Raw genomic sequence first — 11,818 nt, forward strand, 5'->3', positions numbered from 1 at the left:
AAAATGAAATTGTGAAGCAGAGGAGGCTCAGGAGTCAGTCTGAAAACTGACCTAGCATGTTACTATTTATAGCTAGGGTCATTTACGACCTATTATTTACTCTATTTATTTATTATTTATTATTTTATAAAAACAAACTTTATTTTATTCTCTATCAAACAAATAAAAAAAATATCCTTTTTATTTTTTCTCAAATCATTATTTTAATTAATAATTATATCTCCTTATTTATTTATTTATAAAATCTCATCATTTTTTTATATTCTATTTATTTATAAATAACAATCCTTTTTAATCTAGTTTACGAAAATTAGGATGTTACACAGGCACAATCTGAATAAGAGATGATGAGAGCTGAGATGGATGAATTGGATAGAGTCCAATTTGTAGTAGAACTTACAATTGAGATCCTGTCTATAGATGATGCTAAAAGACAAGAAAAGATGGAAGCCATCATTGTTCTTGAAGACATGGATCTTGCAGAGAAGGGAGATCTTGAAGAGGCAATGCTTCAGTCTGTTATTGAAGCCTCTCTTGCAAAAATAAAAGATGACATTGTTGAAACAGACACTGGAACTGTACTAGTTCGCCCAAGGCTAGTGTTTGATGCTAATGAACAACTCATTGATGTTGTTCAGTCTAATAAAATAGATGGCAACATACATAGACACTTAGAGGAGATATATAGAGCACCAAAATCTGTCTCTATAGAGGTCATGATTGAGCATTTGGAGCAAAGGAAGATCATGTTGTTGAATGAAGAGCATATCAGAGTAACATAACTATTGACTAGGCTTGATAAAAGACTAAAGAGGCTAGATGAACAAGAGCAATAGAATGGATCTTACCTTCAAGGCCATCTATTCAGAAGGAACCAGATGTCACTATTCACCCCAGTCTTAACATAAGACTGTATAATGGGTTAAGAGGCTACATAGTCTTAAAGTGGCAAACTTGCAACAAAGTTTGGAAGGAGAAAGATGATATTGGCTCTCATATTCTTCACCCAGAGATGCAACAATTGGAGCTTGATAAGCTCAATCTCACCAAGCTATGGAAGGAAGGATTCCTTCAACTATCCTTCATTGGAAACGTTGCCTAAAGAAGAAGAAGATGCACTTAGTGCATATGACAAAAGGGATCTAGTGCTTAGAGAATTCCCTATCAAACACATTGTTGCTTCTAATCCTAACAGTTTGGTTTTTAGCATAGACCCACCGAAAGGAAGATCTATCCTCCTTGTGTTGTAGTCTGGAGAAGCAAACAAGCAGAGCTTTTTTGGGATGCCCTTCTCCACTCCACTAGATCTTCAACAACTCTTAGGTCTAATGTGGATGATGAATATGGTGTTTCCACGGGATCGTACATCCTCATGTGAGACCTTTCAAACTAAGGACATCACCTTAGAAGAACCTGAAGCCAACCCAAGTTTCCAAGATTGGGAGAAATCAAATTATGACCTTAAGCTCAGAATGAAGTTGTCTGCCTATAGAGAAGAGATCTAATCAAGACAAGCTTCATTCAGATGGATTAAAAGGCTCAATGTTCACATGCCTTTCATGATTGGGTCACGATTCTCATGCCTTTCATGATAATAGTAGATAAGCCTATGTTGTATCAAAAGGCTAACTGCTATAAGGGCAACGAGATTCTTATTGAAGATGATGTGTAGATGCTCCTCCAATTAGATAAGAGAGCTTGTCTTGGAAGGTTGTTCAAACATAAGCTTGAATCTCTTAAGCAGAAAATTGAGCACACTAGTATGGATTGGTGTGTTATAAAGAGGTTCTATAAACTGAAAGCTCACTATTAAGGTCTGGAACCATTTATGTTGTAAGGCGTTTATCATGCAGAAAGCGTTTATCACGCAGTAAGGCGTTATTATCATACTCTAAACCATTTATGCTTTACTGAGGAGATTTCTTTCAACATGGTTTGCCCATGGACTAGGGAGTTTCATGTTGTTTCTGATCGCTCCTTCTCCTTTGTGATGTTCTATCCTTACTCCAGATTCACTTTCACTCATCATGTGAAACCCATCATTCAAGAAGTGGATTTTGATGTTGACACTACAATTGATCCTGATGCTTTAGCTATTGAAGTATATGATCCTCCACCCTTAAGGGAGTATGTTCATTTGGTAGAGGTTGAGCTATTAAATAAGAGGGAAGCACTTTCTCAAGCTTTGGAAGATCGTGCTTATGTTGAGAAAGAGGCTAGAAAGTGGTTTCTTATTGGGGATTACTTTTAGAAGAAGGTCATTGGATGAGAACCTCCAAGAACCCCTACACCTCCAACGATCCTATCTTTCCTATTAATCTCTCATTAGATTCTTATGGTTCTAGTGATGAGTTTCTAAGGAAGCTTGATGAAGAAGTTGCCAACAAAAAAAGGAGAGAAAAAGTAAAAGCTAAAGCTAACAACATCATATGAGAGGAAGCCAACATATGAAGAAAGCATCGATTCAGGGGGAGCTTTATGTTTAAAGTTTTAATGTTTTAATTATTTCTACCTTGAAGCATTTTAGTATGTACTAAAAAAATCTTCTTGATGTGAAAATTCTTCAATGAATAAAATGAGATGTTTTTTTGTTATGTGTTTAGACTTTACCTCAAAGACTTAGGATGCTTTATGCTTTGATTATGATATATATATGCTTCGCATCTGATAAGACAGACTAACATTTTTATGATAAGACTAACTAACACTTATGATACTTCAACTTTTAAATTTGTGTTTTCCTATCATCATCGAAAAAGGGAATATTGTTAAGTCAAAAGACATTTGAATCTTAACACGAATCAAGAACCTTAATTATTTTGATTAGATGCAAACAAATACAAAGATTAAAAGTTATGCGATATCAAAACATGCTTCTCGAGTCTGCGTTTGATGTTTTAGACGATAGCAAGCTAAATTCATGATTTGATACAACATTAAAGAATGCCATTTAAATCTTCATTTAATACTATGCGTCTGACGCAAAAGGAAGTGGTTTCCTGCTGGAGTGTTCATCACGATAGCTAAAGAGAACGATTTTTTAGCATGAAGAATTATGTGCATTTAATGCAAGTATTAAATGCTCCAATGACCACAATCTTCATATGCAAGCTCAAGTGAAAAGATCTATCCGTTTAGAGACAACGAACACTTGTTGTAGAAGGCCTATATATACCAGAAGCTTTGAAGACATGAAACACAAACCTACGTGCTCATTTTCAAATCTTTTTGTAAAAAGCTATCTATATATTCTTGTAAATTCTTGTGAAACTCTCAAAACACCCTGAACAGCTTGAGAAAAAAGACTAAGTGTTGTGATTGAATATCTATCTTTAAGACGATTAAGTGTTAGTCAATGTGCAAGAAAAACAAAAGATCTTTTGATTTGTATAAGAGTCTAGCAGTAACTTAGTAGGACAAAGAATAATAGTTCTAACAAGATTGATGTAGAACTTGATTTGTAAAACTAGAAGTGACAGTTATTAATACTTGTAACTTGTTGAAGTTAGTGAAATTTGATGGTTTGCTAAGAATTGGACGTAGTCTCAGTGGTAGAGACAAACCGGGATAAATCTGTGTCTTATATGTTTTACATATTCTTAGCTTTAAATTGACATAGGATTTGAATTTAATTTTGTTTTAAATTTTTTTGTCTATTTTGCAAATCAGTTTTTATCGTCTGAAAGTGTTTTTTTAAAATATTTTATTTATCTTATAAAGTTTTTCTTCAGTCTAATGTTGTTTTCTTTAAAAAAGGCTTAATTTTTTTAAAATCACAATTCAACCTTCCTTCCTTGCAATATTTAATTTTATAGACTCTCATAATCAAGTCAATTAGTGAGAGGTGAGTAACGAGGCTAGAAAATACTTGTAGACATAAAGTACCTTATATGAAGATAGATGATGGACTGTGAGCCTTGGGTCACACGGCAAGACCAAAAATACCTACAAGTTGAAACCTAATTTACATGATTTGACTAAACATATATGCTTACAAATCAAAACACGTTTAAACCTCCCCAACCATGTTTTAGTATTGCCATGGTGTCGTGTTTTGTTTTCATTTTGTCAAACGCGCACTTAAGCCAATAATTAATACATCTACTTGATTGATTATGAATTTCAAATCAAAAAACATTTAAACCTCCCGAACCATGTTTTAGTATTGCCATCGTGTTTTGTTTTCTTTTTGTCAAACACGTACACAAGCCAATAATTAATATATGTACTTGATTTATTATGAATTTCCATATCCATCATGGAGTCAGTGCAAATTATGCATGCCTGTTAATTTCTGTTATGTACTTCTGGTATCTTCCTAACCATGGATGGAACAATCAACATGCCTGATCCCCACAGAAGAATGAAAAAGCTAATTAATCATCTTCCATCGTCCCGTTACGCTGTCATTTTCACAGCGACTGACGCTCGACATGTGCTTTTTCTATTGTACTACCCATTTCCTACAGCTCATGTGAAGGCCCATCATTGGTCGTTACAGGTATTTTTTTCTTTTTTGGTGGAGTGTCCTGTTCATTCTCCCTATTTAATATTTTTTTATTAATAACAACCGAAATCAATGAGTTTGAGATTTAATTACGCTTAAGTTTCGTCATCCATTGTCAAAAGTATATTATATGAGATTTAATTACGCTTAATTGAATTTTTTCTCCTATTTAATATTCCATAACTTTTCATTATGCTCACCGTTTTCATTGTCTTTCCATTCTTCCGTTTCACTAGAGAAATCAGAAAAGGGTCGTTTTTTGTCACATGCAACAAGCAAGTCCTCGTGATATGATCATGTTTCAAATTCTTTATTTTTTATTTAATTTTAAGAACACTTTTATTATTTGAAGATCAAAACATTAACATTATTTAATTATTAACATTATATATAGATAAAATCATATATACTCAGTAAGTATTTTTTTTTTCTTAAACACATGTCTAAATACGTATTCTAAAATTAAAAGATACGACTATTGACTGATCACTTTAATATTTAAAAAAATATTATTTTAAGTTAAAATATAATTTTGGTCCCTTATTTATACTTATTTTTAAGGAAAAAAATATCCATTTAGTCTCTAGAGTTTGTACAAATTTACATTTTAGTTCATACACTTAAAAAACATCAATTTTAATACTTATATAAACACTTTCGAAAATGCTTGTATAGGAACTAAAAAAAATTATTTTTAGGTGCAGAAACTAAAAGATAAAGATTGTGTAACCATAGAGACCAAATGAAAAATTCTCTCTTTATCTCTCTTTCTTTTTTAAGAGAGAAAATGTTATACATTGACAGTATAAAATGTTTTATACACTACATATATGATAAATTTATTGATTTATATTTTAATTATTTTAAAAGTCATATTAACGATAAACTATAATTGGATGATAGGATAAAAATATTTTATATTATCAGTCTATGACCATTAAAGTCATAGATATGTGTGTGTGCCTGTGGGAGATTATCATTTTTAATATTTTTAGTTTTGATTTGAATTTCAATATCTTTTAATTTTTTTTATCATAAATCTAAAATAATGTATATCTTCAAAAAATTGTTTTTTTCAAATTTTAATTAAAATATAATTTATATTTAAAAGTATTTAATTTTTTTTAGTGAGTTAAGTATAGTAGAGGAGACAATATTGTGATTAATATGGTTTATTTAATGTTTAATTGTATCTTAAACATGATTATATTTGAAGGAGGACACAGAAAAAAATATGGTTGATAAATATTTTCAATTCCAACATGCTAGATTGTTGGAAATAGGTTTTGCAATTCCATTCAAGTTTTATTGGGCTATATCACTTTGTTACTCAGCAATCTGAATTCACTAGTCCACAATATTTACAAGTTGAGTTGACTATCTCTTCTTTTATTTTTGCTTTCTTACACTATGTTTCGACATGATTTTTTCTTTTTCAACTTTAAATTCAAGTGGTTCATATATATTTTTTCTTACATTGCATTGAACCCCTCTGTTCACTTTTATTTTTTGGATGAGCGAACCCCTCTGTATAATTATGAACTTCACATGAAAAAATTATGAAATACGATAAATGCAACTATCAAATCACTCTATAAGAGAAATAAAAAAAAAAAAATAGCCTTTATCGGTGGCACGGTGCCCCTTTCACGATTCTCCAGTCTTCCTCTTTATTGTCGTATAGGTCAGTAGGTGTGAACATATAAAAACGATTGAACTATTTGTTTATCTAGTTTACAATCACTTTATTATTAAGCTGCTGTTTTGAAAATTAAAGAACTTTAGCTATACAAAGCTTTCTTTAAATATTAACAATATTAACATTTATCGTTGGCTAAACCCGGAGCTATAATTAAAATGAATGGTTAGAATGAAGCTCCATCAGCAACTGAAAAGAAAACAAAATTGGTATAATCAGTGGCGAAATTTCAGGGGATAGTAGTCGAAAAAATGAAAGTGGTGGGATAGTAAAGCTACGGTTTCACTTTAATAATGATGTATTGTTAAATAGATACATAAAACTCAATTTATAATAGGTATTACTAGCTCAATCGGTAATACAGGATGATTTTGTAGGGAGGACGTGGTTTGATCCACAGAATACATCTTTGAAAGGGCGAGAAGCTTTTAAGTATTACTAAGTTCTGAATCGAAGATTAGTGCTATAATTGACTTTCAAATTGAGAATTAGTCTCATAACTAATCCAAAGGACTAAAATATAACTAATCCAAAGGATTAAAATTTTTGGAGATAACTGGGGATTTTACAGAGGCAAAGATCTGATTACAATGGTTATAGTAAATTAGTAATAGTATAACTTTAGCCTGAAGCAACACCAACTAATGAAAACGCGTTGACACCGCAGAAAATGGATCATGAGTTTGTTACCTTAACACCAAACATAGTCCCATTTTTTAATTATATTTTCTTGGCAATCGTTCTTCGTACATATATCATATGCAAAGAAAGGCCTCGGCATGCAGCCTCCTAGCCTTAGTGGGTGTCACTGCTGAAGAGAGAACCACAAAACTTGAACTTTTCAATAAACTCCAAAGTGAAAGTGAGAGTGATGCTTCATGCTTCAGTTCCTTGTTTGTTGCATTCTTTCATTTTCTTCCCTTCATTGAAAATATAACACACATTTTTTGTCATTTTATGTTTTGTTTGTGAACAGACGCAATGGAAAGCACAAGTTTGCTTCATCTATTGCTTGGTGTTGTTCTGGCTCTGCTGAGTGTATCTCTTGTGCAAGGAGAAGATGCATACAAATACTACACATGGACTGTGACATATGGCACTCTTTCTCCGCTAGGTAGTCCTCAGCAGGTGGGTAATATGATGCGCTTTTATTGGTTCTAACTTCTAAGATATCTTTGGAGAAATTGGTTGAAGCTGAGTCTAAAGTTGTAGTGCTTGAATTTTCAAGGTGATTATGATCAATGGTGATGTGAACCTTACGGGGCGGATCACTTGATACAGGCTGTAGAGTTTTTGGATGACGCCACTTCCGGTGAAGGAAGATAAGTCAGGGTAGACGCCACTTCCGGTGAAGGAAGATAAGTCTGGGTAGACGCCACTTCCAGTGAAGGAAGATAAGTCAGGGTAGACGCCACAATGATTACCTTGATAAGTCTGATAATTGGTTCAACAAGGAACCCAGAGAGAAACTCTCACCCAATTTTATGAAAATGCCAAAAGTTTTTTTATTGAAAATAAAAACCAATACTTATAGTGTATCTGAACAAAAAGATAAAAATAGACATGGGTCTTCTAAATAGGTTGGGCCAAAACTACAATAAATAAAAATTATAACTAAAAACATATTTAACTTGGGCCTTCAAATTAGTTTGGGCCTTCAGCAACAATTAATTGTCTTGATAGTGTCTCTCCCTCTGGGCCTTCATTCATCTCCACTTGAGCCTTCATCCTTCTCCACTTGGGCCTTCATCCTTCTCCACTCGGGGGCTTTGTCCTTCTCCACTTAGGCCTTTGTCCTTCTCCACTTGGGCCTTTAGCCTGTATTTGGCCAGTTTCATGATTCTCATCATTCCCTCCTTCTTGGAAAACATTTGTCCTCAAATGTCCAGGATCATCACCGGGTTCAAGTACCACTTCCTTCCTTTTCTTGTTGGCTTGCTTGGCATAGTTTTCATTCTTCTTTGCAATTTGCACCTTCACTTGGTCATACAATCTTTTCACAAACTCAACTTTGGCATGTGCATCCTTACGTTGAGTCTTTTGGGGATTGCTTTTGTAAGTTGGCTTGTTAGGCAATGAAGCTCCGAGGAGGAGATCAACTTGATGTTCTATGCCTCTTGAAGGTGAATGGTCAGTTTCCTGGGCCTCAACTAGATTTGGTAACTAATGACAATGTTGTTCTCAACCTTGTCAACAAGTTAGATGAACCATTTCTACTTACTTGGTGAGTTTCTCTGCTTTTTAGTATCTCTTTCATACTTCAACTCAATTTCGTTTAATGGTCTCCATTTAGTTCCTTTCAGGGATACAAAATTTTGGGAATTTGAGGGAATAAGTGTCTTTAGTTGCTTGATCATGTTAGATGTTAACATCTTGGATGAAAAGAGATGGAAAGGTAGGCAGCATTGCGGTTATATACGGCTTTTACTGTTTTAAATCCAACTAGTTTGGCTATTTAAGATCACATTCATAAAGTGATATTTTTCATTTGAAATGCATTCTTTACATTTGCTAGATGCACATAATTTTCAGCTAAAAGAGATTCATTGGTATTCAAATTTATTTAAACAATTTACAATGTTTTTAGTCCATGGTGGAAAGTATAACAAGAAGCTTCAAGTTTTCTAAGACATGTGAAAGTTTAAGAGTATATTTATGGTGTTTAAGTATAACAGAGACACATTTTCTTACTATGCTTATTTTTTTTAAGGGTTTTGACATTTTATTTGAGAAAATGGGTAACAATATTGTTGTAAACCAGGAATGGTATCAAGCAAAGGAAAAACTCTTGGCAAGATGGGGTATTGGGAACAAATTGCCCAATTCGTCCAAACTCAAATTACACATACAAGTTTCAGGCAAAGGATCAGATTGGAACCTACACATACTTTCCATCAACTTCACTGCATAAAGCAGCTGGAGGGTTTGGAGGACTCCATGTCTACCATAGATCTGTCATCCCAGTTCCTTATCCATACCCTGATGGAGATTTCACTTTACTCATTGGTGATTGGTACAAAACCAACCACAAGGTATCATCAACTTGTGCTTTACTTTTTCTCATTCATTGTGCTCCCTTGCAAATTTATCACCAAATACTCATAACATAACATTTTGTTTTGATATTTGAAGGTATTAAGGGAGTCTTTGGATTCTGGAAAATCTCTTGCCTTTCCTGATGGTCTCCTTATCAATGGCCAGGCTCATACTACCATAAATGGGGACCAGGGTCAGTCTTTCAAAAATGATATATATAATCCAACCTCCTTTTGCAATTTCCAAGTGATCAATTTCAACTTTATCAAATTTGTTTCTCCAAACACTATTCATGCTTTAGCCTTTTCACTTTCAGGAAAGACCTATATGTTCAGGATCTCAAATGTGGGCCTGTCAACATCAATCAACTTCAGAATCCAGGGTCATACCCTGAAGCTAGTTGAGATTGAAGGATCACACATTGTCCAGAACACGTACGACACCCTTGATGTGCATGTTGGGCAATCAGCTGCTATGTTGGTAACCTTAAATCAGCCTCCAAAGGACTACTACATTGTTGCCTCAACAAGGTTTTCCAGAAAAGTACGCGTAGCAACTGCAGTGTTGCATTATTCAAACTCTAAATCCCCAGCTTCTGGACCTTTGCCTAGTTCCCCTATTTACCAATATCACTGGTCTGTGAAGCAAGCTAGAACCTACAGGTCATATATCTAACAGAAATCAACAAGCCTTGAATTTGCATCAGTTTACCTATAATTTTATAGAGTTCAATTTCTATGCATCGATAATATAAGAGAGTTTTACATTGTCAACCATTGAGAAATCATACATGCACTATTTACTCTTTTTTTTATCTAATGAAAAATTAATGTTTAAGCAGATGGAATCTGACAGCAAATGCTGCAAGGCCTAATCCACAAGGGTCATACCATTATGGAAAAATAACTCCTACAAAGACAATTGTGTTGTCCAATTCAGCACCTTTGATTAATGGAAAACTTTGTTATGCTGTCAACAAGGTTTCCTATGTTAACCCTGATACCCCTCTCAAGCTTGCTGATTACTTCAACATTCCCGGAATCTACAGTGTTGATTCAATCCAAAGCATTCCTTCTGATAATACTCCCACATCCATAGCCACCTCCGTAGTGCCAACTTCTCTCCATGATTTCATTGAGGTCATTTTTCAGAACAACGAAAACACCATGCAATCTTGGCATCTTGACGGTTATGACTTCTGGGTCGTGGGGTATGTCAGCTTCCTTTCTTTGTGTTCAATCTTCCATTCCTATTGTTGAACAAACCATCTATACTTAGCTTAAGAGAATGCTAAAATGTTGTTCATTGCAACAGTTATGGTTTTGGCCAGTGGACCCCAGCCAAAAGAAGAACCTATAATCTAGTTGATGCCCTGACCAGGCACACTGCTCAGGTAACTTAAGAAAAAAGTGTATATAATATATGTATGTATATAGGGAGAGTAAGAATGATGAGAAGAATAAATCTTGATTATATGATCCCAATGGACGATTAAGAGTGTTTCAATTAATTTAAAATATTTACTATCTATTCAATTATACAACTGAGATTTGTTTACCCTTCCTATACATGTGTGTATACACATACTCATGTATCTTTTTTTTAGTGTTTAATAGTCACACTGAAGTTTGAACTCAAGATCTCATACATACTACTTAAATCATTTACCACACTTATATTTTTTTATTGACAAATGTTAGTTATTAGAATGTTAGTTTTGTTATCAGATGTGATCAAATCCAAGACCTTTGTCCCCCTTCTTTTCTCCTTTAACCATTCAACTCACCTTATATCTCCATACTACACATATGTATCTAACTTTGTTTATGTGTGCGCCAGCATGTACATATGTAGAATAGAATGTGCTAAATTGTTTTCTTATGATATGCTAATTTGGTGAGCTTCAAATTCATGTAGGTATACCCAAATGGTTGGACTACAATACTGGTGTCCTTGGACAACCAAGGTATATGGAATTTGAGGTCTGCAATATGGGAAAGGCAGTATCTTGGGCAGCAGATATAAGTATAAATTGTCTACTGATGAAATACGAAAGCTGATGATATTGAAAAAAAAAGAATTGTAAATAAGGTTCAGGTTCGACTTCCATAGAGAATATAGATGATATTGTCTATAATGATAAAAAAAAAAATAAAAAACTTTCGAAAGATTTTATCCAATTGAAATTTTAAAAATGACTGGGATAAACTTAAGAATTCAATTATTGAAATTGAAATGCATTGCTTTGTGGCAAAGCTGTTGGACATAACAACCCTAGTATCACTATCATTACCAACTAATCTTATGATGTCGTTTTCTAGTCATGAGGGTTTGACTACAACACAATTGAAAACAAGATGGAAAGAATTTCTGGCTATCTTGTGTAAATTTGAGCATGGTCTTGTATCAAAGTTTCACTGCACATATTCATATATGTATTTTAGCAATTGATTTTGTAGTTGATTATTTGAAATCCTAATCCTAATAAATTAATAATCTACAAAATATGAGCGAGTGTAGGATGCACGCCAAGGAACCCTGCCTCACACTGATGGTGGAATACGATTACTTCTACA

General features: G+C 33.7%; 1 protein-coding gene across 1 annotated transcript; it reads left to right on the plus strand.

The window, feature by feature from the left end:
• The first annotated feature begins 6,954 nt into the window (after nucleotides 1–6,954).
• Nucleotides 6,955–11,576, plus strand: LOC100792520 (L-ascorbate oxidase homolog). Its single transcript, XM_041015267.1, has 9 exons — nucleotides 6,955–7,068; nucleotides 7,183–7,334; nucleotides 8,291–8,430; nucleotides 8,968–9,238; nucleotides 9,339–9,435; nucleotides 9,559–9,904; nucleotides 10,084–10,452; nucleotides 10,557–10,635; nucleotides 11,160–11,576. The coding sequence occupies exons 1-9, from the start codon at nucleotides 6,966–6,968 to the stop codon at nucleotides 11,265–11,267; spliced, it is 1,665 nt and encodes a 554-aa protein (XP_040871201.1). The 5' UTR covers nucleotides 6,955–6,965; the 3' UTR covers nucleotides 11,268–11,576.
• The last annotated feature ends 242 nt before the right edge of the window (nucleotides 11,577–11,818 follow it).

Source organism: Glycine max, chromosome 5, assembly GCF_000004515.6.
Source record: "Glycine max cultivar Williams 82 chromosome 5, Glycine_max_v4.0, whole genome shotgun sequence".
NCBI classification, from domain to species: Eukaryota; Viridiplantae; Streptophyta; class Magnoliopsida; order Fabales; family Fabaceae; genus Glycine; species Glycine max.